This window comes from Poecile atricapillus, chromosome 25 (genome assembly GCF_030490865.1).
Source record: "Poecile atricapillus isolate bPoeAtr1 chromosome 25, bPoeAtr1.hap1, whole genome shotgun sequence".
Lineage (NCBI taxonomy): Eukaryota > Metazoa > Chordata > Aves > Passeriformes > Paridae > Poecile > Poecile atricapillus.
The window spans coordinates 5,276,041-5,302,506 of NC_081273.1; the positions used below are offsets into that span (position 1 = coordinate 5,276,041).

General features: G+C 62.8%; 2 protein-coding genes across 3 annotated transcripts; both read left to right on the forward strand.

The window, feature by feature from the left end:
- The first annotated feature begins 4,572 nt into the window (after positions 1–4,572).
- On the forward strand, positions 4,573–9,948 carry THY1 (Thy-1 cell surface antigen). The gene is made up of 4 exons (XM_058857155.1): positions 4,573–4,762; positions 6,934–7,015; positions 7,120–7,455; positions 7,996–9,948. Exons 2-4 carry the CDS (start codon positions 6,979–6,981, stop codon positions 8,106–8,108), a joined length of 486 nt encoding a protein of 161 aa, XP_058713138.1. The 5' UTR covers positions 4,573–4,762; positions 6,934–6,978; the 3' UTR covers positions 8,109–9,948.
- Positions 9,949–11,205: 1,257 nt separating this feature from the next.
- On the forward strand, positions 11,206–25,050 carry USP2 (ubiquitin specific peptidase 2). Of its 2 annotated transcripts, XM_058856899.1 has the most exons (13): positions 11,206–11,483; positions 15,025–15,770; positions 22,461–22,511; positions 22,772–22,895; positions 23,138–23,249; positions 23,329–23,439; positions 23,590–23,654; positions 23,746–23,849; positions 23,929–24,009; positions 24,115–24,193; positions 24,300–24,407; positions 24,612–24,732; positions 24,823–25,050. In XM_058856899.1, exons 2-13 carry the CDS (start codon positions 15,066–15,068, stop codon positions 24,908–24,910), a joined length of 1,749 nt encoding a protein of 582 aa, XP_058712882.1. In that variant the 5' UTR covers positions 11,206–11,483; positions 15,025–15,065; the 3' UTR covers positions 24,911–25,050. The 2 variants fall into 2 exon arrangements, with proteins under 2 accessions (XP_058712882.1, XP_058712883.1); XM_058856900.1 differs by lacking the exons at positions 11,206–11,483; positions 15,025–15,770 and adding an exon at positions 18,544–19,954.
- Positions 25,051–26,466: the final 1,416 nt, after the last annotated feature.

Here is a 26,466-nt window from a genome sequence, read left to right on the forward strand (position 1 = left end):
TTGGGGCTGTGCCTGTTCCCTGGGGAGCCTGGGCAGTGCCCCACCACTCTCTTCTCTTAATAGCCAACCTATATCTTCCCTGGTATAGCCCCAGCCATTGCTTCCCTTTGTTTCCCTGGTCATCAAAGAGATCAGGGCTGCCCCTCAGGAGGAAGTTGTAGATTGTATTTAACCTGGTGCTCTCCAGAGTTTGGGGCTTTCCAGCTGGCTCAGAGCATAGGGACACCCTGCAGGCAGCCGCTTCCTGTGGTTCCCCTCTGGTGCTATTCCTCGGAATCTGCATGGTGGGAGTTAACCATCCTGCCCTAATGGTCCCCTCATAAATAAGGAATGTTAATAAACACTTTCTATTCCTGAAGGCCCAGCAGATCGGAAGAGAATAATCAAGGAAGCTATTTCCACTTTCTGTTACTTGTTAGTCATCTCTCGTGAGACAGAGGGGAAAGTTTGGCTGGGGGTGTCAGCAGATATGGTGCTGTGCTCCACATCTCTTTTTCTGTCAAGCAGCTTCTCCTTTCTGACGTGAGTACGTTTCCCTAAAACAAAGGGGCTTAAGGTTTATGTGGCAATCAGTTCCCTCTTGGGCCTTCCAGTGCTGCACAGCCCATATCAGTCCCCACAGGTACTCAGCATTTTAAAGGGAGTGAGGGTGCTGGTGTCAGGTGTTCAGCAGGTGGCAGAGGGGAGTTTCACCATCTGAAGTGGCATCTTTTCTCAATCCCAACTCTGTCCAAAGAGCCCATGGGATGTGGCACGTTGCAAAGAGCTTGGAATCCAGGCCCTGTGGCCGCTGGCCCTGCAGGTAAGAAAGGTCTGTAAACAGCCAAGAGTTACCTGCCAGACCTGCTGGGTTCAGCTGGCAGAGATGTCTTTCCAGCCCCAGGGATCTCTGCTGAGCTCCTGCCACAGCTCAGCAGAGATCAGATTTGCAGGGCATAGTGCAGAAAGCATCTCTCCCAAAAAAAAACCAGCCCCTGCCAAGAACTAACAGGATGTGATAGGAGGCAGTGAGGAGGAGGCTGGAGCAGGCAGCCAAGCACCCTTCCCACTCAGTCTGGAGAGCAGATGGAGCAAACTAAGAGCTCTCTACCTCAGTCAACCTCCTCTTCTAGGCTGAGCTGGCTCCTCGTGTCCTGGCTGGCTCCCACAAGGATTCCTGACTTGTAAAGAGATTTTAGTGGCCTTGTGCTGGAGGCAGACAGAGATAGTCACCCACTCCTCAGATGGGTACCAGTCTCTGGGGACAACAGCTCTGCTCGGGCAGGACAGCTGGACTGCTGAGCTCTTGCCTGGTGGAGCCCAGTGGGCTGGGAAGGCAGCAGGTGAAGCAGAGGTTTACTGGGGAGGGTCCTACACTGTAGGGAATGTTCAGTGCTGGCAGCCTCCCGGAGAAGCTCCCTCCACAACACTCCCACTTTGGGTCACTGCTGTGACTGTCTGTGAGCACAGAGCTCGGAGCTCCAAGGCAGCTCCAGCATACTGTGTGCAGCAAACGGAGGGAAGGGAGGGACGTTCCTGCTGGCAAGTGTGTCAGTGCAGGGCTGGAGCTGATTGCTCACAGGCACTCCCTAGCCCTGATCACTGTTCGAGATCTTCACTCTCTGGGGCTTCTCTTTATGCAAGACACAGGCACAAAGCAGGTAAAGGCTACCACGGCTGGGGCTCTGTGCCAGCCATGTCCTTTGCCAGGCTGATGTGACCCCAGGCCAGTGCTGCAGCAGGAGTCCTGCCTGCCCCTGTTTTCCCTGGCTCTGTGGTGCCTACAGGAAGCCTGGGAGCACAGTCTCCTCCACCCCTGCTCTGTGCAGCACTGCCACAAAGCCCAGGGGCTTCAGATCTGGGCCGTGCTACATTTAGCATCTGTGGGGCCTCGCTGGGCTCCCGAGGGCCATTCTGTCCCTCCAATCAAGGGCACAGCTCTTCTGCAGCCTCCCTTCCTTGTCCCTCAAAGATGGGGTGGGAAGGGCCTGGGTTTGGCTTAGTGCAGTGAGGAGCAAACCCTTTGCAACCCTCCTGTCTCTGGGGCAAGGGCTGAGCTGTGAGGCAGGTGAGCATCAGTCACTCCTTGGGCTGTGATCTCTGCAGCTCCACCACTGATTCCCAGATTCTCTCCCCTACTCCTCCATGTTGCAACTCCCCAGCCCTAATGGTCTTGGGAAGGGTGTCGGGGTCTGTGCACAGCACAGCTGCCCCCAGGTCCTGTTGCCCGTGTCCTTACATCACCTCCCCCCAGCAATTGGCAGTGTGGGAGGGAATGGCTGCTGTGTGGGTATTGTTTTGAGCAGGACCCAGGGTGTGCTGCTGTGCAGTGATTCACGAGCAGGGAGAGACTCTCCAATTCCTGTGTTTGGGATAGGCTGAGGGCAGGGCAGAGATGTTCCTCTTGGGAAGGATGTGCATCCACCTTTCTCATAGAAGAGTGTCTCCTGCAGCAGGATGTCCTTGGGCAAGGCCAGGTTTTAATTGCTGCAGCATCACCAGACACCCGAGTCATGGTGCCCCTCAGAGCTTCTGCTCCCAGCCTGCCTCCTGCAGCTACTGAGTTATTGGGAGCAGTGAATTTCCCCCCAGGGACCCCCACATGTCCTGGCTTTCTCTCCAGAGAGGATCCAGGGGCAGTTTGGCTGCTCTGAGCTCCCAGAGGAGCTGTCTGTGCCCTGCCTCTGCCTGCTGGTCTGTCTGTCCTGCCTCATCCTCTCCCTCCTGCTGGTGTCTGTGCTGCTGTGCTGCACTGTGCCCGTCTGGCTGCCTCCTTGTCCCTCTTGCTGTCTGTCTCCCTGACTGACACCTGCCACTGCAAACACCGCCTGCCCCCTCTCCACCGCTCTGCCACTATTAGCTTGTCTCCTCCCTTTCCTCTGGCTGCTGTCTGGAGGCCTCTGCATTAGGTGTCACTTGGGTGCTTTTTTCTGGTTTATGGATAGCAGCCAGGCTGCAATCTGCAGCAAAAGGACTATCCAGTCTTTTGCAAGGAGCCTCCTGCAAATACCTAGGCAGGACAGTGGCTGCCAGCACTGCCCAGAAACTGCACACTCACGCCTGCCTCCACAGCACCACAGCCAGAGACTGAAAGGAAGCCCAAAATCTCTTGCAATAGGACTTGAGTCACTGCATGCCTCTAAAAGCCAGTCATTGGGCCTTGAATTCCCTGGTTCCCTGTGCGATAGATGGGGTTGAGGCTGGGGATGTGGAGGACACACAGCTTGTGGAGATGCGATGCTAAATGTGAAAAGGCCCCTTGTGTGTGTGTGGTTACATGTGCTGCGCCACATCACAGCTGTGTTTGGACTGAGACCTTGTGCTTGCAGTTTCTCCCCCTGACAACATTGCAGCTTGCCTCGTGTCTGTGTCTTTGCCTTGCATTCGTCTGCTCCCAGTGCCGGTATCTCTCCCTGTTTTGCTGTGCCTCTGTTCCCATCCACAGCCAGCCGTGCCAGCCTGAGACAGCAGTGTGGTGTGTCATTGTGCTGCCACAAGGGTCAGACCTTTGCCCTCCTCATGGCAGCACACTGGCTGCACACCCAGGCCACCACAGGGCCCCCGGCCAGCTTGGGGGGCTGTCCCCATTCGGGCCAGCACACCTGCAGCCAGAGCCAAGCTTCTGTAGAATTAGCAAAACCCCCTGCACAGCCAGCTTGCAAAACCTCAGCACTCGAGTGTCACCTGGTTTCGAGTTCTGCTGGAGCAGAACATGACTTTTATATCAACTTTCCCAGCGTCAGCCCTTTCAGCAGAGCCCAGCCAGGGGTGTGGGAGGAGGTGAGGGCAGGGCAGGCATCCTTTCTGTCTCTGTGCCTTCCTGGGATACCTCTGGACCCGAACTCCCAGGGAAAATAGCACCCTAATGCTGCCCTCCCTCTGCTGTCATGACCTTGCCAAAGAGCAGGAAAGAGGTCTTGTCCCAGGCTGTTTTCTGGATCCAAAGCTATTTTGCCTGTGCAGAAGCAGCTCTGCTTATCTCCTTCCCAAAGGTGCTGATAGGAGCCTGTGGGGAGCAAAACCTTGGTTTGTCCTCATTGCCACCAGACCTGGCCCTCAAACTGAAGGTCTGTGTCCAGTGACATCACGGACAGAGCCTGGAGGTGTGACACTTGGGGCCATGGCTTAGTGGTGGATTTGGCAGTGCTGGGTTAGCAGTTGGGCTCAATGGTCTTTAAGGTCTTTCCCAAATAAAGTGATTGTGTGGTTCTTTAATTCAGCTGAATGTCCTGCCATTCCCACAATGATTTCCCACACGTGTCACACAGGCCTTTGGTGACTTGGTGCAGAGTGGCCTCTTCGAGCACCCGAGCTGAACTCATTTGGTGGCAGGGTATGATAGCTGCCCCCATCCTCAGCAAAGCCCACGCCAAGCTCCCTTTTCCCCTTCCCGACCATCCTCCTTTCCCAGCAAAACACCTCCCACGCTGCCGGGGAGGATGAGGGCTGGCAGCTCTTCCGCAAAATGATGTTCCCATGGCAATGGGGATGTGTCGCCCTTCCTGGGGAACATAAGGGAGGCGAACGGCACCTTCCGCATCAGTGCGCGCCCCTTGTCCGGGGCGGGGGCGTCCGAGTCCCGCAGAGGCAGGGCCCCCCCGCACCGCCCCCCGCCGCAGGGCCGGGGGCCGAGCCTCAGTGACGCCTCCCGGTCCCCATTCGCTGGGTCCGCCCGCCCAGCCCTGCCCAGACTGCGGGAGCGCCGCGCCCACAGCCCGCCGGGCAGCCCCGGACAGCGCCGGCAGCCCCGCAGGCAGCGGGCAGCACCGGACAGCGCCCGCAGGTAGGCACCGAGCGCCCCGCAGCGCCCCGCACGCTGCCGGGCCGGGAGCAGCCGCCGGGCTCGGGGCACCGCGCGGGGCTGCGGGGAGGGTCCGCGCCGGGGGCACCGGGGGCATCTCGCTCCTCGCCCGGGGGATGCTCGGCCGGCCGGAGCGCGCTGGAGGAGGGAACGGGCTCAGCTTCTCGCCCCGGTGCCGGTGCCCCCCACCCTGGGCTCGGGACTGCGGCATTGCCGGGGGCGCGCACGCCCGTACCGCAGCCGCGCTCCCGCTCCGCGCTGCCGCAGGGGGGGAGCTCGCCCACCCCCAGCCCTCCTGCCCCTCTCGAGGGTCGCCCCATCGCTGTTCCCTGCGCGTCCCCCTGCACCCCCTTTGCTGGCAGCCACCCCCCGGCACAGCCAAGCTCCTGCGGCTTTGCGTTTCCCTCAGCCCACCAGCCTGGCTCCGCACGCCCCCGTCCCCGCAGCTCGTTTGTCACCCTGAGCCTGTCACGCTGGCGGGCACAGGGGGTAGGTACCGCCGTGGGGTGACCCCGAGCAGGCGGGGAACGCGCCAGGAACTCTGCCCTGTAAGAGCTGGAGCCCCTCGAATGCCACCGTCCTCCTGAGCCCTGTCCCTACGCCAAACCCCTGGGATCATGCGGGAGTTACCTGGCTTGCTCTGCTCCCAGCACCGCTGCCAGGAAAAGAGGGGTCCAAGGGCTAACAAGCCAGAGCCTAGAAAATCGGGGAGTTTGGGCACATAGATGGGAGGAAGACCCCCTCTCTGGGAGCTTCTTTGCACTGATTTTCTGGAGGAAAGCCAGGCTATGACCTAGATAGTGTCCCAGGACATTCAAAAAGGAGCAGGTTGGAGAAATGACAAAGGAAGGGACAGGGGGACAGTTTCTAGGAATCCAGAGGTTCAAGCATTTACCCCATTGGCAACCTCTTGTTTGTCAAAATCAAACAGAAATTATTTTTTCCCCCTGGCCAAGGATTAGGGTTCTGGATAACGATTTTTCAGAGCTTCAGGGTGAGCAAATGGGTTTGGTATTTCCTCTTAGAATGTTAGATGAAAAACCAAAAAATTACTAAAGAGAAAAATGCAGCTGGCTGTGGTACAGGCAATTCCTTGCTCTTCCCTGGATGTTTTACCAAGCTCAGAGGGAGCAAACTGAGGGTCTCTTGTCCCCTCTGCCAGCCTGGAGTCATGAAGGGCTGGTTTATCAGCTCCCCCTCTTGGACCTGGCCCCACAAGGCCAGCCTGGAGGGCTGACTGCAGGTTTGGTGTGTCCTTCAGCCAGGCGGTTGCCTCGCTGCTCCCCCACCCTCCATTCCGCATGTCTGTGGCTGGATTCCCCACGAGGCTGCTTGGCCAGGCTGCAAACCCTTAATTGATTCCTTGTGGCTGCATTGGGCCAACGGGAATCAGCAGCCCTGGTGTTTGGATGGCACATCACGGGCCCCTTACCCACACACACAGCCTGGAGAGAGACAGGCACCGGGCAGGGACCCAGAAAGTGGATGCTGCCACCCAAACCCCTTCCACCCCGTGGCCAGGCAGGCTGAGCTCAGCTCCTGGAGGCTTCATGCCATCCTTTGGCGGTCTTGGCTCCCTGTCCAGCTGCTGTGTCCCTCTTCCTCGCTGCTCTTGGCCCCTTTCCCTCACTGCATCGCAATGACTCATCCTTGCTGAGCTCACCCGCTGGAGCTGCGGGAGGACTGGCAGGGCGGGCGCCCACCGGCCCCAAATGAGGGTCCCTCACCTGGCAGCCCCCTCACTGTGAGGCACAGACCTCTGGTCAAGGTGTGCAGGCACTGGGGGGCAGCCTGGCTTCACCTGTCCGAACCTTGGCTGGCCATGGGGATAAAGGGGGAGCAGGCAGGACGTGCAGGTCTTGCTGCGGGTCTGGCCACTCTCATTTAATGTCTGCTGGGGGATCTGCACCGGGAAAACCAAGTGTGGCTGGGGCATTGCCTGGGGATGTGCAAAGGTGATGCTGGGCAGACACACAGTGCCTGATTCCCCAGCTGGGTGCAGTGCCAGCCAGGCTCTGTGCAGTGAATCAGACCCTGGTGAGCAGGAGCAGACTCTAGAGCATCGTTTGTGCAAGAAGGGCAGCCTGCACCACCGAGTGCCCACATCCATGGGGCAGTGGCCTGGCTAACTGCCTCTCTCTCCCCCTGCCCAGGTTCCCCTCTCAGAGACAGCCCCCACCGGGCACCTCAGCAGCGAGATGAATCCCACCGTGGGCATCGCTGTCATCCTGACAGGTACAACCCTCCCTGCTCCCTGCTGGGCCCAGAGCAGCCTGGAGGCTGCACAGGCATCCCCAGAGCTCGCTGTTCCCTGTCCAACCCCCTCCTGCCTCTCCCAGTCCTCCAGGCCGCCCACTGCCAGATGATCAAGGACCTGAGTGCCTGCCTGCTGGGCCAGAACCTGCGCGTGGACTGTCGCTATGAGAACAAAACCGACAACCCCCTGACCTACGAGTTCAGCATCACCAAGGACAACAGGAAGCACGTCATCCACAGCACCATCAGCGTCTCCGAGAACATCTACCGGAGCCGAGCCAACGTCACCATGCACAAGAACCTGGTGTGCCTCCACCTGCAGAGCTTCACCACCAGCGATGAGGGCATCTACATGTGCGAGCTGAAGGCCACCAATGACTACACCGGCAACCAGATAAGGAACATCACTGTTATCAAAGGTGAGACCTGGCCTCAGCCCTTCCCACCTGCTCCTTGGCTTGGCAGGGCCAGCAGAGAACACCACAACTCTCTGTGGTGTCCCCAGATCCTCCCTGATCTCCATGAATGTGTCCCGAGCCTTACACGCCCTTCAGGTGGGCTTCATCCCCCAGATGGGCTCACTCTACCCCATCTCACACTGCTTCTCCTGCCTCTCTTGGGTCCCACCTCAGGCACATTGCCTAGATATGCCCCCATAGAGAGGACAGTGGGCATCCTCCACACCTACATCCCACAGGAGCCCTTTGTCTCACCTGGTGTCACCACCTGTTGCCTCAGTCAGGCACAGGCAGGGTTATGCTGCTCAGAGTCCCAAAAAATCTTTGCTGCTACACACTGGGAGGGAAGCAGGCCAGGATGGGATGTGCTGCACTTCTTTGACAGAGGAAAAGCAAGAAGCTGTGTGCCAATACCAGGCACACAGGACTCCCAGCCTGAGCCCCATTCCCGAGGGATTTCATTGCCTCTCTTCTCTCCCTCCCCATTCCTTCTCTTCACAGACAAACTGGAGAAATGTGCTGGCTTCAGCCTCTTGATCCAGAACACCTCATGGCTCCTGCTGCTGCTCCTTTCCCTGCCTCTCCTGCAAGCCGTGGACTTCGTGTCCCTGTGAAAGGCGAAACACACACACAGCGCTCGCACACACTCGCACGCACACACCGAGCACCCCGGCCACCCCGCCTTCCTTGCAGCCCATGGAAAGAGAAGCTGAAGCGTCTGGAAGCCGTGAAACCTCTCTGTGTTATCTCTATTTAGCCGTATATCTAACGCTAACCACCGTCCCGTGCCGAGGCCCACCATCCCACGCACACACGCCCCGCTCCGAAGCATGGTGGCTCTGCTAGGCAGCGTTGTTGCTTCTCCCATCGCGCCTCCCCGCTCCGTAGGCTGGCTGGTTTGCTTGTGCTGGGAGCACTGGAGGCCTCAGCCTCGCTTGTCCCATCCCTTTAACTCTTGGGGTTTGCCTGTTCTCAGCTGGGGAAAGACAGCTGGATTGGCAGGTAAGAGAGAGGGGTGATGTGAGAGCGTGCGGAGGGTGCCCGCGGTGGGCACTGTGCCCACGGCCCCTGGAGGTGACAGGGCTCTGCCACACAGGTGACTGATTCCTCACCCTGCTCCTCTCACCCTGAGCTGCCAAGGCTGGGAGAGGGCACAAAATGACTCCTGGCTCAGTGAAGAAGGGAGCCATGGGATGCTGCTGGGCCTGGCAGGCTGGGAGGAGAGAGGGCAGCAGGTTTAGGAGACACCGTGAACACCCCCTGCCTCCTTAGGGCTCCTCTGGGGCTCTGGGATCGGGCTCAGTGCAAATATGCTTCGGCAACAAGTTTTTCCTAATCTGTTTCTTACAGCTGAGCTGGAGGTGAGGCCTCCTCCAGACACCATCTGGTACTTTGGGCTGCCCGAGCCAGAGATGCCACTCGCTGTCCCCAGGGACCAGCCCTTAGCTGTGACGAGAGAATTGCTGCCAGCACCAGTGGAGGCAAGCAGAGCCTCTCTGAGCTAGCCACAGGCCCCCTACCCTCCCCAGGGCCCTCAGAGCTGTACCCAGGCTGGCTGGTGACGAGGGGGTTCCCCTCTGGGAGTGTGACCCCAGGGTCTCCGCAGGGACTCCTCTGCACCGGCACCTTGTCTTCCCTAAGGGAACATCTGGGGACCCCAGTCCTTCCTCGTGGAGAGGCAAAGCAGTCTTCCTCAAATCCCACCCTGCTCCTGGGAGGAGCCCATGTGCCCCCTCCCCTCTCCCTCCTCCCGTTCAGCATTTCCCTCTCTCCCTTTAAGAGCAGCAAAGGTTCTAAGGGCAGCCCACGACCTCGGTAAGGCCAGGATGGTGCCAGGGGTTGGCGAGAGCAGGGACAGGGATGGCCAGCACAGCTCAGACCTGCCAGCCCAGGGCTGCCCGCAGGACCCTGAGGAGCCTCACCCAGGGGAGGGCACAGGAGAAGGAAGAGGCAGGCAGGAGCACCCAGGTGCATGGGGTGAACCCCAGCTGTGCTACCCGTGCAGCCCGGGCTGTGCCACCACGGCAGAGAGCAATACACAGCAGCTGCTCCCCACTCCTTGCTCTTCTCCAGAGCTGCTTCCTACCCCCGTGCCCGTCCCCTGCCCATCCCTGCCTGCTTGCTTGCTGTCTAGTGCTGCTGAGGCCGTGCCCAGCTGAGGCCTGGCTGTGCCCAGCTCCCTGGGCGTGCTGGTGAGCGCCGGGGCAGGCGCAGAGCCCAGCGGCAGAGCGCGGACACGGCTCGAGTCTCATTTTTTTGTGAACATTTGTAGTTGTTTCCACAGCTTGTTGTCAAAGAAATTCTGTTAAGGGAAAAGGAAAAAAAATGGGAAAAAAAACCAAACCTATGAAAAGCAACAACAACAACAACAAAACAAAAAACCCCAAACAATCTTATCATCCAGGAGTGTTCCTCTGTCTGCACAATAAAACCCTACCTAGGTTGTGTGTTGGAGCCATGGGCGCCCGTGTGTGCGGTGGTGGGGACAGGGGCTGTGTGGGGACAGCGGCTCCTGCTGAGCGGTACAGCCCCCCTGCACCCCCAGTACCCCAATGCCTGTGGGACAGAAGGAGGCAGAGGGACAGCACTTGACTTTCCTGGGCAGGGCAACCCCCTCCTGTCCGCCTGGAGCGTGGCCCCCTGCGTGGGGACCCTTTGTCTCCATCCCTGTCCCTAAAGCCCCGCTCCATCCCAGAGGCCACCCAGTCCCCTCGGTGGTGGCAGGGAGGCAGAGCAGGGGAGCAGGTCTGGTCCTGGCCTATCCATCCTCTGGGGAGGGAGTTGCCAGGGATGGAAGTGGCCATGGGAGCGGGGCTGGGTGTGTCCGTGTCCCAGAGCTCCTGTGCCTGGCTCCTGCTGGAGCCCCTGTGCCCAAACGCTGCCGGGGTCTGCCAGGGGCTCCCGTGTGCTCCGGAGCAGCCATACCCAGGGTTGAGGTGCCACGGGTTGAGGTGCCACCCCGGCACCAGGAGCCACCAGCGGAACCCTGCCACCACCCCCTAACACCATTGGTGACCCTGCGCCACCTCCCAGAGCGACGCCCCGACGCGTCCCTCCCTGTCTAAGGGCTGGAGCCAGGCGGGAGGGAGGGAGGAAGATGCCACCCTAATTACATCCCTCCTCATTATCCTCGGCAGATGCTCGCTGAGTCACGGCCACGCAGGTGCCGTACCCCGGGCGGGTCAGGCGTCCCGGAGCCCGGTGTCCCCATGGATCCACCGGGGGTGGCCACGCCACGCCAGCTGCCCCATGCCCACCTTTGCTGAAGGTTTAGGGGGGGCTCTTCTCCCTACAGCTCACCCCAAGGAGGGCAAAACCCAGTCCAACTCCTCCCCTCAGCCTGAAGCTCTTCTCCAGACCTTGCTGGCAACCACGACCACCCCTTTTTTGTGCCTCCCTGCCCCCCACACATCAATTTGTGTCCCCCCCCCGGCTCCTTCCCTTAATCCTTCCTCTATTCTTTCCGTCCTGGACCTCGACTTCCCTCCCCAAATCTCTCCCTTCCTCACGCTTACCCTCAGTTCTCCTTCTCCATTCCCACAGCCCCCGCTATCCCCGCAGCCTCCCCTCCCGGCACCCCCTTGCCGTGGGCCACCAGCCCCCCCGGCTTCACGTCCCCTTTAAGCCTCCCCAGGCTGGAATGCGAGAGGAGCATTTCAGCGCCCTGTGAGGTCAGATAGAGACACTATATTTATCTGGCTGGTAACCTGAGCCCTGAATTTCTGCGGTGGTGTTTTTACGTGGCCCCACAACCCTCGGGCTCGGCCCCCTCCGGCCACCGCGCTCCGTCCCGGGGTGGAGGGGCTGAGCCGGGGGTGTCCTGTCCCCTGCAAAGGGCTCGGCTGCTGCCCATCTCCACATCGCCCATCTCCGGTGCCGGGGCAAGCTCCCCACGGAGGCAGGATCAGCCCCGAGGGCATCCCCGAATGCCTGGCTGGTGGTCCCTCGCCGTGCCCTGAGCACCCATCGGCCACCCGCGCCACATGCAGGTGAGTGCCGTGGGGACACCGCCCCGGGGAGGGGGACACGGGCACAGACAACGCTGCCCCTCCCTTCCTTCAGCTGGATAAGGGGGAGAGGTTTATCTCCAGAGTTCACGCACAAAATTCTGGCTTTGAGCCGCCCTCCCCAGCACCCTCCTCGTCCCCCGGCATGGGCAGAGCCGCCTGCCCGAGGGTCCCTTCTTTTTTTGGCCACCCACAGACCTCAGAGCAGTAACTCATGCCCTGGCTCTTACGTCAGGGTCCCCCGTGGGTTTGGGGGTTGCTGCCCGGGGGCAGCAGGGTGGGGATGTGTCAGCAGCACGCAGCGAGGCCGGGGCGATGACTCCCGGCCATGTGCTGTGGGCTTGGAGGGTTCTCAGACCCAGGGCTGGCAGGGGAAGGGCCCTGGCCGGGCTGGATGAGTGACCTTGGGCATGGCCTGGCACTTAGGGGGGTGGGAGTGCTGGGGGGCTGTGGCAGAGGCACTGCAGTCCCCATCTGTCGACAAGGGTGACTCCAGTCCCTTCCAGGGAACAAGCGTTTCGTGGCACATTCCCCCCCGGGCTGCTCGGCGTCACCCTTCCCGGAGGGAAATGGATACCTGGAGGGATTCTGTGCCTTGTTTCCCTTGGGGAATGGAGGGTAGGAGGCTGTCCCACCCTGCTGGCACGCTCAGCCGGACACAGAGCCCCTCAGCCCCAAACCACTCGTACTCTGGAGCGTGCAAAGTGCCTCCCACAGGGTCCCCTCTCTGCCTCCACCACTGCAGAGTCCTGGGAGCTCCCACGTAACCTCCAGGCTGGGACATTGTGTCTCAGGGGACAGGGGACACAGCTCCGAGCCTGCGTAAGCGAGAAGCAGCTGTGCTGTGACACCTTGGATGGAGCCAGCGCTGTGTAAGCTGAGCTGAGCCCGCTCTGGGGCTCCGTGGCCACCGAGGGGGACAGCTGCCACCGGGCACGGGCAGGACAGAGGGGACACCTGCCACTGGACACGGGCAGGACAGAGGGGACACCTGCCACTGGACACGGGCAGGACAACAGCTGGGGACAGAGCAGGGGCTCTGCTTCTCTGCCCCCAGAGTGAGGGTTCTGCCTCCTCCCTTTGAGCTGAGCTTCCCACCGGGGAGGCTGCCGGTGCTGGAGGCCAGGGCAGGACTCCCCAGCACCCTGAGCAGCCCCATGGTGTCCCTCTCCCATGTCGTGGCACTGCTCCTCCCTGGCCACGTGAACTCAGACCGGACATTCCTGTGCCTCAGCTTCCCCTGACACCCCGCGAGGATGATGAGGGTGCAGGAGGCCCTGACTCAGCCATGCTGGCCCCAAGGCTTTGCCAGGCAGGAGGAAAGCTCAGCACAATGACGGGTAGGGAGGGGCCAGGCAGCCCAGGAAGCGCTGGGAGGAACCGGGGTTTTCTCACACCCCCTCAGCTCCTCTGGCTCCTGCCACGCTCCGCTCTCCCGCCGCCCTGGGGTCTGCTCGGATTTGACATGGGGACTTGGAAGCACAGGCAAGCCTGGCAGATGTGATATTCCTGCATGGTAAGGCCTCTCTTCCCAAGGAATGGGGTAGCTCCCGTGTCCGGGGCCAGTGCCCGCTCCTGACCCTGCATCCCTCCATCGCCTCCTCCGCATCCCCAGGGCAGGTGCTGCCCTGTGGAGACCTGTCCTGCTGCCAGGAGCACCTGCTGCCCTCCTGTTCCCGAGCTGGTGCTCTCCTGCTGCTGCTGGTGCCAGGACAAACCGTGGGCACCTGGCAGGGGATGATGGCGTGGGACTGTCCTGGCACCGTCCCAAGCCAAGATCATCTCTGCTGGCAAGGTGGGGAGCAGGGGCAGTCCGTGTGCCAGGCTGCCCCGTGCCCCAGCAGGGCAGGCAGCCAGGCATGTGCTCCCTGGGAGCCCAGGGGCTCCGTCATTCTCATCCTGGCACTCGAGTGCCAGTCCCTTGGCTGGGGTCCCACTCCTTCTGAGCGAAATTCCCCACTGCCTATGTCAAATCCTGACTGGCAGAGCCACGCTCCTGGTGAGGGCAGCCGCAGCCAGGCTGGGACGAGCCGGGTGTTTTGTGGAGCCCTTGCCTGGGAGCAGATTATTCACCCTTCAGCCTCCGTCCCCAAACAGGTCTGTGCGCTCCACCTCGCTGCTGCTTGTAAATATTTCCCTCTCTGCTGTGGGATGCTGCTCCCTGGGCAAGAACAGCAGAGCCAGGCTGCCAGGCAGGAGCCCACGGGGGCTGGCTGCTGTCTCTCCTCACCCTCTCCTAAAGCATTCCCGGGTGTTTGCATGCTCACCCTGCGGGGCTCTGAGCAGGAGGAGGTGTCCCCCCAGGGCCAGGCAGGGAGTGACCCCCGGGGGCTCCTCTTGCCGGGATCCAGCTCCTGTCCCCAAGCCCGGCTGTGCCCTCGGAGCCGCCGGGGCCGTGCAAGGGACGGGCCAAGAGCAGGAACCGGCACCTCCTGGCTTGGAGCCGGGCCAGAGCCCGCCCTGGCTGGGCTGGGAAAAGCCTTTGAATCAGGGTCATCTCCCGGGTGACTGGAGACTCTCGGAGCCACATGAGCCACTGTCCTGCCAGGGAAGGGACACCAGTCACCCCGGGAGCTGAGCACCAGCAGCCGGGGCAGAGGAGCTCGGCTGGGGTCCTGCCTGCTCCAGAGCCACCCACAGCCCAGGACAGGTAGGGATCCAGCCAGTGTGGGTGCTGAGGGTAAACTCTCCTCCAGCTCCTGACAGCCTGTGTTTGGGGACTGCTGGCTGCCACGCTGCCCTGTCCCTACTCCGGGTTGGCTCTGTGTGTGCTCTGGGGGCCTCTGTCCCTGTCTCTGTGTATTCCTCTCTTGCCCTGTGTGGGAGCCACCAGCTCTCTGTGGGGACCGAGGGCTGGCTCTGCCCGGCTGGCAGGGGCACGGCTGCCACCTCACCAGGACGACTCTCGGCTTGAATTACTGATGGGGGCTCGTGGGGCACAGCCATGGCAGGGAGACAGGAAAGCTGTTCAGATGCTGACCTTGCCTCAGTTTCCCTCTCACTGAAATGTCAGCCCCATTGCCAAGCCCCAGCGCTCCCTGTGAGTAACCAGGGAAAAGTGCTGGGCTGGCTGGATCAGTCCATCCCACCTGCCTGTCTCAGCCAGAGCTGGGCCTGAGCACCATCCTGTGACCAGGCCTCCTGGAGGAGGCATTGGAGAGTGCCTCACTCCACCCCCAGGAGTGGGACAGCCACGGGATGGTGTGGCAGGGATGCCAGGGCTGGGGCAGAGGTGACTGCTGCAGTTCCTTGGTGTCTGTGGGGATGTTGGGTGCATCTGGCTGTGCCCTGGGGCTCCCTTCTGTGGTATGAGGTGTCTGGGAGCATGGGGTGGCAGTGCCAGCCGGGTTCTGCTGTCCCAGGCTCTCCAGGAAGGCTGGCAGGTGGCAGGAGCCACGGCCATACTGGGACCAATAGCCCCTGGATCCCCTGTGTCTCCCAGGATCGCCAGGCGAGGCAGGAGCTGCTCTGCGGGATCTGGTGGGTGCCCTGCTGTGCTGATCCCTGGGCTCTTCCCTTGCAGCCGATGCCTCCGGGACACCCTGCTGACCCCCAGCCTCCAGCATGTCCCAGCTCTCCTCCACGCTGAAGCGATACGTGGACTCCTCCCGCTACGCCGAGACCACCTACAGCAAAGTGCCCAGCGGCTACAGCTCCTACAGCTCCTATGGATCCACCCTGTCCCCCACCTACGCAGACAGCGACAAAATCGGCTTCAAAGCCAGCTACCTGCCGTCCCCCCGCTACCACCACGCTGGGGGGCTGTCCCCCACCGGCGGCTATGACAGCAGCCGGCTGTACCCCGACCCCAGCATCCGCCTGAGCCCCTCGTACATCCGCACGCAGCCGCGGCCGCCCGGCACCGGGCTCAGCGGTGGTGCCTGCTACACTTTCAGCGGCAGCCCCACGGGCTACCTGCCCTCCACAGCGCCCCTGAGCCGCCACAAATCCATCAGCCACTCGGACCTGGCGAGGGATTTCTCGGGGCTGCACACCTCAGACAGCGCCTACCTGCCCGCGGCCGGCGCGCTCAGCACCCGCGGCCGGCCGGAGCTCGGCAACCTGCAGGGTCTCTACCAGGCTGCCAGTCACTCCGACTACGTGCGTGGCTACCTGGAGAGCTACGGGAGGAGAAGCCACCACGGCAGCTTCTCCACCGGCCACCTCAGCCCCTCTCAGGCCACCCTGCCACCCTCGGGCACCCGCTGCGCCAGCCAGCCCTGTGAGAGGAGCGATGAGCACTGCGACGCGTCCGCCCAGGACCCCACGGTACGCGGGGCTGGCTGGGGTGGGGGACGGAGCTGTGCTGGGAGGGGATGTGGGCCGTGCTTGTGGTGAGCTGAGGAGCCTGAGGCACCCGCACTCTGCCTGGGAACCTGATTGTGCTGCTCCGTGCCTCGGTTTCTGCGTGTGACCCTCCGAGATGCCCTTGCTGGCGCAGCATTCCCGGCTGGAGCTGCTGAGGCAGCCGTGTGCGGGCGGGCGGGCGGGTGTCCTCCGAGGGGCTGTGCTCGCAGGGGACGTTCCCCAAGGAGGCAGGAGCAGCCTGTGCCCAGGATTGTGCCCGCTGCACTTTCTGCATGCATGTGACAGCAGGTGACGGCTCTGGCCCCATGTGGGGCTGACGAGGATTTCCTGCTGCCTCATCCCAGATAGGGAAGGTGACATGAGCAGGCTGGGCACTCATCGTGCTGGGACAGCTGGTTTGTCTGGTGCTGGCTCTGCCACAGTGACTCGATGCCCAGCGATGCCAGTTCCCTGGCACCATGCACTGCTGGCACTTTGGGGCCCTGTGCCCCAACCTGTGCCCAGAGCAGGGGGTTCCCCATGGCAGCGCTGCTCTGGGAAGCACCACATGTGTTGGCAGGTACTCGGTACCTCACGTCCCCATCGGTGCTGCAGCGTCCCCAGAGCCCCAGCCCGGGCCGGGAGCAGGCACCGCACACGCAGCCCGTGCAGGGGAGCAGCCTGGTAATTTTCCACTCAGGTTTCCTTCCAAGATCTGGCCAGGCTCTGCCTGCGTTGTCTCCCGCTGTCTTTCCAGTCACCCTCCATTTACCCATGGTCTGACCTGCCCTTTGCTTCCCTGCGTCTCTGTCCCACCGCCATCTGCCAAACCGCGAGAAGTCCTGTCCTGCTCATAGGAAAGCAGAAAAAAATCCCCCAGCAATGTTTCCCTTTGAAGCCAGTGCCCCCACATCCCTCCCTGTGCCTTCCCCCACAGAACCACCTTCAGCAGTGCCCTGCCGTGGTGTGGGACCCGCTGCCTCATGCCTGGCCCCAGTCCTGGGGTGAGGGAGCGGGCTGGGGAGTCAGGGCAGTGGAGGATCAGAGCTGTGGAAGGGAATTCCTGCCTCCCCCTCCCACACCAGGCCCTGGTGGGGGGGACCAAGGGGGGACCCAGCAGCTGCTGGAGCCGCTGGCTCTCACAGAAGCCCACACTGCCACTGCAGGGTCCCCACCCCATGTGCCCACACACTGTGGTGGGGTGCCAGGCTGCTCCCGTGGGATGTCTGGGGGCAGCAGGGGCTGTGCAAGTCACAAACCACAGCACTGTGGTCTACATGTGAACAAGCCTGGGCTGATAGGTGGCAAAGGTGGCTCAGGGTGTTGGGACAGACACCCATGCCAGGGGAGGCAGGGTCAGTGACACTGGCTTAGGTTTCCTTGGTGCTTTGATGGGCACACCTGCTATTTTCCACTGCTGTGCTTTATTCCCTCCCTTTCCCAAGCCGGGAAGCAAATGTCCCGATCGTAAACCAGACTTGGGTGCCTGCGGCCGTGCCAGGTGCCGGAAACAAGCGCAGGCTGCAGCCCCGGAGCTGCCATCGGTTCTGCCCCATTGCCCAGCCCCGAGGGCAGTGTCAGCAGCACCCACTCCTGACGCAGCCAGGCGACAACGGGGCTGGCCCCTGCCTCCTCCCATCCCGTTTTCCACCTCTGCCTCCCGCCTCTGTGCCACAGAAACCGCCATCCACAGGGGTTTGCAGCCAGGAGTGAAGGTGTCTCTGTGTGTCCTTCCCCTCACCATCACTTCGTGCCTCAGTTTACCACCCCATGGGCAAAGGGAGGTGTGTGAAGGTGTGGTTTCAGCGAGAGGCTGTGCCTGCGGAGCTGCAGGGCGGTGCTGGCTCCCGGGAAGGGCAATCTGGCAGGGGGCAGGACTGGAGCTGTGCCGGCCCATTAACCACCCCGGGTGTACATAGGGTCAGAAGGCCAGGGCCACCCACAGAACCGCCGGCAGCTCTCCGCAGTCCCATCCTGAGCAGCTGACATCGCTGGCCCGCAGCCAGGGCTGGCTGGCCCTGCCTGTCACCGCGGTGCCAACCGGGCCCGTGGCAACCTCTGCCCGCGGCAGAAGGTCACCGCTGCAGAGGGGCCAGCTGAGGGCAAGGGCCTGGCTCTGGGTGGTGCCATCCCACCGGGTGTCCCCTTCTCTCTCCCGCTCCAGCCTCGCCCTCAGAGCCTGCACGCCTGTCTCCGGCTGGAGGAGAATTCGGTCTGGGGCGCTCGGCGTCACCGGGGCACGAGGTTCAACACGGGATGTGGCTGAACCGCCCTCCTGCCATGGAACCGGCTGGGCCAGCACCGTGCATCCCCGCAGGGAGAGCTGCCCCAGCTCCCTGCACAGCGCTCGGGGCTGGCTGTGCACCGGTGCCCATCCTGTGGGGTGGCAGAAGCCCTGGATTTTGGGGAGCTGTGCCACAGCCTGGAGGTTTAGGCTGTGTCCCTGGGCAGGCTGACAGGCTGCAGGAGGGCAGTGGGGTGTGTGCCCCGGCGCGCACACCGTGTTCCCGTGTGTGTGTACGCCGTACACAGCGCGGGGTGTGTACATGTACACACGTGTGAGCGCAGGCCCCGATTACGACAGGCCTCCTGTTGTGATGCAAAAGAGCCCTGGCCCTGCAGATGAATAACGCTGCAAGATGCCTCCTCAGATATTTTTGCTGGTGCCAAAAATAGTCTCCCTCCTTTCCTCCCTCCTCCCCCCCGTCCCCAGCCAGCCCCTCCGCTGGCTGTGCCGAGCTCCGCTCGACAGGGAGGGCTGCAGATGCAGCAGCCCCTGCCTCTGGATGGGGTTTTTTTGGGGGCTCCAGAGGAGGAAAGGAGGCTCTTCTTAGAGCCCTCTCGGTGAGGTTGGAGGCTGTGGCTCGGTCAGAGCAGCTCACCCGCACTCCCTGCCCTGCTTGCCCGTGGAAATTTCCCTGAGCAGGCAGAAGAACACCTGGGCACGCACAGTCGGCGCAGGGCTCCAGCGCTCGTCCTGCCGCGGTCAGAGGGGTGAAGCAGCGGGAGACGCAGGACGAGGACGCAGGACACCCGGGCTCCCTGCCAGTCTCCGCATCTGCCCTTGCTGCAGGAGAAGAGCTGGAGCCCTGCCCGTGCCGTGCCTCAGTTTACCGAGGCGAGACACCAGGTGGGGTCTTTGCTCCACGTAGGAAGTGCGGGGAGTTTTCCCCAGCGCAGGGCGCTGAAATATCCTCTGAGCTCAGCGCTAATGCATCCCCCAAAGAGGGGGGTTCCCCCAAAATATCACTGCCTGGGAACCTGGCATTGGCACTGCAGGAAAGGCACATGTCCGGGAGTCCCACAACCCTGTCTGGAAGCCCGCAGCCCCTCTCTGAGCACAGGCACCCCTTGCCCCCACATGCTGTGGGACCGCCCCACTTTTACCACGGCAATTTTGGCGAGTAACCCCCAGCTGGAGAGCCCCTCTCCGTGCCCAGCGCCTGCCCGGAGCACAGCGTTCCCGGGGCCGGGCAGCCGGTGCCACCGGCCCTGGGCACGCCGGGCTGGGAGCACGGGGGGAGCGCTGGGGGGGCAGGCGCTCCTCCGGCTGCCGCCCCGCTCCCCTCTGCCCCCGCGGTGCCGGTGTTGGGGTACGGGAGCCGTTCTGAGAGAGCTGCCGAGAGGGCATCGCAGCCCTCCGCAGCCCCCCGGAGCCGGGGCGGTGTCGCCGCCCCGTTCCGGAGCGTGTCCCCGGGGCAGAGCCGCCCCTCGCGGGCCCCCCTGGCTCCCGGCGCGCTGTACCACGCGGTGCGCGGGGGCTGGCCGTCACCGAGCCGTCACCGAGCCGTCACCGAGCCCGGCTGCCGCCTCTCCACCCATTTGATGTCAGAGCCGCTCAGGTGCCGTCAGCCCCGCAGCCGGCACCGGCTCCGGCCCCGCACGCCCAGCACGGGGGGCTCCGCGCCCGGCCCCGCGCCCCCGGCTGCAGCCGGCCCTGGGCGAGGGCGGCCCGGCCGGTGGTCCCTGACACCCCGCTGCCCGCGGCTGCTCCCCGCCGTCCTGCGGTGCCCGCCGGGGCCACCATGAGGGACTCCTACACCGTGACGCTGCCCGAGGAGCCCCCCGCGCTCCCCGACCTTCACAAGGACCTGCGGCCCCGCACCTCCATGCCAGGGTCCCTGCTGGTCTCCACCTTCGTAGGGCTCGTCCTCAACAAGACCAAGGTACGAGATGCCCGCAGCCCCCCGTCCCCCGGCTTGGGGGCGGAGAAGGGGACACCCCTTGCCCTTCCTGGGGAGCTCGGGGTGCCCTGTGCCATGCCCTGTGCCCGAGGATGGGTGCCTGGGGGTGGGTGCCCTCTCAGCTGCCCGTGGGGACGGCGTGTCCCGGTGTCCCAGGGTGGGAGGGAGCAGGTGAACTGCACGTGTCAGGACACCTGGGTTCCTCTCCCAGCCCTGTCCTTGCGGTGACCTTGGCCAGGTCCCTGTGTCCCACCGTAAGGTAGGGTCTGCTGGCCACACCGAGCCCCTTGGCAGTGTCATCGGAGTGAACTCGGCTGTGCCCAGAGCCACAGTGCCGGGACAGATCTTTCCTGCAGCGATGGCAGAGCAAGGGGCAAGGAGGGCAGGGGCTGGGCACTTATGTAAGTCTGGCTGCTCTGCTTGTCCTGCTGCCCCAACAGGCTCCTGGCATGCGGACCTGGATGGGGCAGGACGGTCAGGATCTTGTCCCTTGTCCCCATCGCCTGTTCCTTGTCCCCGTCCTGCGGTGCAGCCTCGGGGAGTCCCCAGCCGCGCCGCGTGAGCCAGCTCTCCTTCACCGCCTCTGAGCATGTCGTGTCCTAGATAAAGCCCTGTACGGGAGAGGGGGATTAGCTGGAGTTGAGTCACCCAGGGGAGGGAAATCCAGGGGGGGAAATAACACCTCGGTGCACACAGGGCTTGTGCCACGCTAGGGGAGCACCTGACACCCCCTCCTCAGGTCCAGCCTTCCCCTGGGGCTGTTCCAGGCTCTGTGAGGACAGCTGGGACCTGGCTGTGGGGGAATGCAGGATCTGTGGGGAGGTTTGCACCCACAGGGGCAGGACTGGCCGGTCCCTCCTGGCACACGGTGGGAGCTGCCCAACCAGGGCAACTGGACCAGCATGTCCTGGTGGGGATGGCTGGGGCACACTGGGGCAGCTCCCAGGGGTTGCTGCTCACCCCTGGCACCGTGACCTTCCCTGGGGTTGGTATGGGGACACGAGCAGGGCCTTGGGGCTCGGATCCTCCGAGGGATGGATGTAGGTTGTTGGGACACAGGCCCTCCTCTCCTGTGGCCATCTGCTCAGGGACCAGAGCCAGGCCAGCTCCTCCAGCCGTGGCATGGTACTGACCTGTCACATCCTGCTGGCACCCTGTGCCCAGCTGAACCTGCCCCAAGCCCAGGAAGGCACCGGGGAGCTGCCTGGCACTTTTGGACAGCAACCCCCCGGCATTGACAGCCATGAGCAGCCACATCTGGGGACACCCCTGCGCTCTGGGCACTGAGGGGGCACTTGATGGCACAGAAGGCAGCCGGTCAGTCTGGCAGAGCCACGTGTGCCCACGCAGGATGGCCGGGTCCCTGCTGGTGCCGGTCCCTGCCGCGGTGGGTGATGCCTGCGCCGTCGCTAAGGAGCACGTGTAACTGGATCTGGGTTATTTTGGGCTGCTGTCAGGGCTGGGTGCTCAGCACCTCCCACACACACACCAGCTGCTGCTATTTCGGAGCTGCTGGGCCCCCTCCCCTCCTCTCGCCTCCTCTCCTCCTCCTCAAGCCTGAGGTGGGCAGCTGGGCTGTTTGCCTAAGGATCCTTAAATCCTGGGCATCTGGGGGAGCACCATCAGCAGGGTGACCCCGCAGGCCCTGTCAGACCCCCACCCTGCTCCGGGGAGGTTCATCCTGCTCCCTATGCAGGGCTGGGAGCAGGACCCCTGGCCTCTCACCAGTGCCCCCCAGAAGCATCCTGTCCTGCATGCTGGCACCCCTAGAACCCTCTGTGCTCTCGTCTCTCCAGCAAAGAGTGATGACGCTTCTTGGTGTCATGCTGCCCATGCCCATCTTCGCTTTTTCCGGCTCAAGGAGCACCTGGAGCACCTGGAATTGCCATGGCACAGGTGCAGCACAGCCAGGGCTGCGCACAGCAAGTGGCTGGGAAGGCACCGCTGGGCACGCAGCCCTGTTCTCTGGGCTGGCTGTCACAATGGCTGGGCTTGCACTTTCCCAGGTGGACTTTATCCTGCAAAAACGGCTGTGTCAAAGTCTGGGCTGTGCTTGTGCGGGGTGTCCTGGAGGGGATGGATGGCTGGCATGGACCAGACAGGCAGTGACAGGGCACCGTGCTCCTCCTGCAGCAAGGGGCAGGCCCAGGGCACTGCCATGAGCCAGTGTCCCCAGGGGAGGCAGCCTGGGCTGCTGGCCTGACCTGCAATCCTGGGCATGGGGCAAAAGCGTTGCCAGGCAGGGAGAACTTTGAGCCCTGTGCGTTGTCCTGGGCCAGCAGGACGGGGCAGGGCAGCCATGGTTTGTGACCAGGCCCTTGGCCCAGAGAGCTGCTCGGTGCTGCCCATGATGTCACAGCGGGATGGGGCCTCTGCTGGCACCTGAGGGTCCACTCCACGGGCAGCTCTGTGGCACCATGGCCTCGCTGGGCTGCCCACAGGCATGGCCAGCCTGCCACCCTTCCAGCCCTGTTCCCTCTCTCTGCAGAGCTCCAAGGCCGTGCAGGGGCTGACCGGCCTGCGGAACCTCGGCAACACGGTGAGTGTGTCCCCAGGCCTCCTGCTCACACTGGGAACATCTGTGGGGCAGGGGGAGCCCTGTGCCTCCACCTCTCCCCAAACACCCTCACCCCAGCAGCTCCCTGCACCCCTCTCCCCACGATGCTGCCTGAGGAAGAGCTTCCCCTGCTCCTCATGGCTTCATCCCTGTCCTGTGCCTGCCCGCCCCAGGTGTCCCCCTGCCATGGCCTGCCTCCCTCTGCTCCCTGTTGCCATGGTTTTCTCTTCTGCCTCCCCCAGTGCTTCATGAACTCCATCCTGCAGTGCCTGAGCAACACCAAGGAGCTGCGGGATTACTGCCTGCAGAACCAGTACCTGCGGGACCTCAACAACAACAGCCGCATGCGCACGGCGCTCATGTCAGGTAACTGCCCATCCCCGGCCCCTGGTGGCTGCGGGGGCTTCCCTGCAGCAATTTCTGCAGCACATCCCTGCAGCACATCCCTGGGACACCCCACAGCCTGCAGGACCCCCACTCAGAGCTCGATGCTCCTCCTTGGGCTGCCTGGCCCTGGCGGATCAGGCCCTGGGACCCCAGAGCGTGGCTGTGACCCCTTGGGGCCATGGCCGTGCCACCCCACTGCTGACCTGCCTCTCTACCTGCAGAGTTTGCAAAGCTGATTCAGCTGCTCTGGACCTCGTCCCCCAACGAGAGTGTGAGCCCCTCTGAGTTCAAGACGCAGATCCAGAGATACGCCCCACGCTTCGTCGGCTACAAGTGAGGGGGGTGGGTGCAGGGTGGTGGGGGGAGCCGAGCCCCCCACAGCCTCTCACTGGCCATGCCCCCTGTCTTGCAGCCAGCAGGATGCACAGGAATTCCTGCGGTTCCTGCTGGACGGGCTGCACAGCGAGGTGAACCGTGTGCTGGTGCGGCCCCGGGCCAGCACCGACACCCTGGATCACCTCCCGTAAGTGCTGGCACTGCACAGCCCCACAAGAGTTCACTGCCTGCAAGGCCAGCCCAGGGACAGTGAGCACATGGGTCCCTCCGGGCTGGGTGGCGGGGCTGGTGTCCCTCAGGCCATGCTCAGTGCCCTGCTTTGTCCCCATCCTTGCAGTGACGATGAGAAGAGCCGGCAGATGTGGAGGAGGTACCAAGAGAGGGAGGACAGCCGCATCAGCGGTGAGCAGGGCTGGGGGAAGGGAGGACAGGGCTGGGTTGGGAGCAGGGTGGGGAACCAGGAGTCTCACCCTGCTCTGTCCCACCCCACCAGACCTCTTCGTTGGGCAGCTGAAGAGTTCTCTGACCTGCAGTGAGTGCGGCTACTGCTCCACAGCCTTCGACCCCTTCTGGGACTTGTCCCTGCCCATCCCCAAGGTGAGGGAGCCCCAGGGATCCCTGTCCCACGCTCCCTGTCCCACATTCCCTGTCCCTAACCATCACTGTACTGCCACAGAAAGGCTACGGGGAGGTGACGCTCATGGATTGCCTCCGGCTCTTCACCAAAGAGGACGTGCTGGATGGGGACGAGAAACCGGTACGGGGCAGGGGGGCTTGCTGGGGCCCCTTCCCCTCTGTGCTTGTGTTGCCAGGATGTGGGCAGTGCCCTCACCCTCCTGCTTGTGCTGCTTGCCTCCCACAGACGTGTTGTCGCTGCAAAGCCAGGACAAGGTGCACCAAAAAATTCAGCATCCAGAAGTTCCCCAAGATCCTGGTGCTTCGTATCCTTCGGGCAGAGGGATGGGGACAGGGGCTGTTGTGGGGAGGGAGAGATGGATTATTGCAGGCTCCCCTTTGTCCCTTTGGCTCCTTGATGTGACCCTCCAGACCTGAAGCGCTTCTCCGAGGCCAGGATACGAAGCAGCAAACTCACCACCTTCGTCAACTTCCCGCTGAAGGACCTGGACCTCCGGGAATTTGCCTCGCAGAGCTGCAGTGAGTCCCGACCCCTGCGTGCCCCTAATCCCAGCCCTGAGCTCCTGGTGACTCCTGGGCTGCTGGTGTCCCCAGCTGGCAGGGGGCAGAGGCGTGAGGGGTGGGAGGCACGGAATCCACTGCTGGAGCTGCTGGCAGTGTGGGGGGCTCAGCGCTGGCACTTTGTGGGGCAGCAGGGCTGAGCAGCCCCCCTGCTCCACACAGACCACGCCGTTTACAACCTCTACGCCGTCTCCAACCACTCGGGCACCACCATGGGGGGACACTACACAGCCTACTGCAAGAGCCCTGTGTCCAGCGAGTGGCACAGCTTCAACGACTCCCGGTGAGCCAGGGGTGGGACAGCGAGCAGGGACCTCCTGCTCAGGGCATCCCGTCCGCGCTGCTCACAGCTCTCCTCTCCCCCTCTCTGCAGCGTCACCCCCATGTCCTCGAGCCACGTGCGCAGCAGTGATGCCTACCTGCTCTTCTACGAGCTGGCCAGCCCGTCCTCCCGCATGTAGCCAGCCCTGCCTCCCTGGAGACCCCCCGTGCCACCCCTCAGAGCCGGCTCCGCCGCGGTTCGGGCATTTGGCCCCCCCACAGCAAGAGGGAGGCGAAGAGGAGACAGCCCCGAGGCGGCTGCAGAGGGAGGCTGGGGACGGCCAGGATCAGAGCCCGGGCAAGGACATCCCAGCTGAGGAGGGACTCGTGACAGGACAGGGCTCAGGCAGCTCAGGCGCCTTCTGATTGCTGGCATTTGGTTTTTACCTCGGGGTTTTAGTTTATTTTTTTTTTTTCTTTTTATTTTCTTTTTTTCTTTATTCTTTTTTTTTTTCTTTTTTTTTTTTTGTGTGTAATAAAAATCCTGAGCAACGGACTCTACAAGAATGGGGCCACCTGTCCCATTGACTCAACCAGGACCTCTGCTCCCCTGGGACAGCACCCAGAGCTGGGGACCCAGGAGAGCCTCACACATCCCTCGTGGCCTCTTGCCACTCCTGTATCTGCTTGACCATCCCAGAGGATTCATGAACTGGTCCCGACCTCCTCCCGGCACTTCCAAACCTCCTGGCAAAGGACTCCAGCCCTCCAGCGGCCTCCATCCCGTCTCAGGCAGCACATCCCCTGCAGCTGCCCCACACACACTCCTCAAAGCAGCCTGAGCCCAGGCCCAGACTCATGGACAGGAGCAGGAAAACATTTTGTGGAATTTATATGTATTTATAGTGGACTTCGCTTCAGCCTGGAGCCCCCCGCCGCTTCCTGCCTCTCCAGGGACTTGTGCCGGGGGCTGCTCCGGGTGGGTTTTTACCTGCCTCCTCATACGACGGTGCCTTAAACCATTTAGGGGAGCGGGGGCCGTGGGGGTCGCACAGGAACCTGTGCGGGAGAGGGAGGGGAGGACGGTGGCTTTCCGGGACCATCTGCAATCGGGGCTTTTTTTTCTCCCTGTGATCAGGAGCCCCCCTGGGTACCCGGGGACCCGCCCTGCTGCTCTGTCCTCCAGCTAGCAAATGCCAGTGGCCTTTTTAGCCTTTAATTTATTCTCCTCCCCGTCCTGCCTTGCCTGAGGTGCAGCGGGAGGAGACACGGGCACCATCCCAGCCCTCGAGGCAGCTCCATCCAACCCACACCCGGCCGGCTTCGCCCTCGCTGCCCTGCGGGCACGGGCTGAGCGCTGCCACCAGCATCCTGCCCAGCCTGGGGCATCCCAGCGGGGTTCAGGGGGGGCGGGATGGGAAAGGGGGGCTGCCCGCGGCAGGAGCTGGGCTGGGGCAGCGATGCTGCTTGGCAGGTGGCTTGTTTACTGTGTAAGCAAGGTGGGTGGGAAGTGTCTCATACAAGGGAGACTCGTGCAGGAATAAATTTGAGCTTGAACAGGGCTTTGGGTGCGTGTGTTTTGTCTCTGGGAAGACACCGGTGGTGACCCAGGAGTGCCCCTGGACCGGGAGCAGTCGGGGCTCACCTGGAGCGAGGGAGATGTGGGTGCAGGTGGCAGCGCTCGGAGGGAGAAGGAGCCTTTCCAGCCCCATGGAGCTCCCCGGTGCCCACGCTCTTCCCTCAAAACCCCTGAACA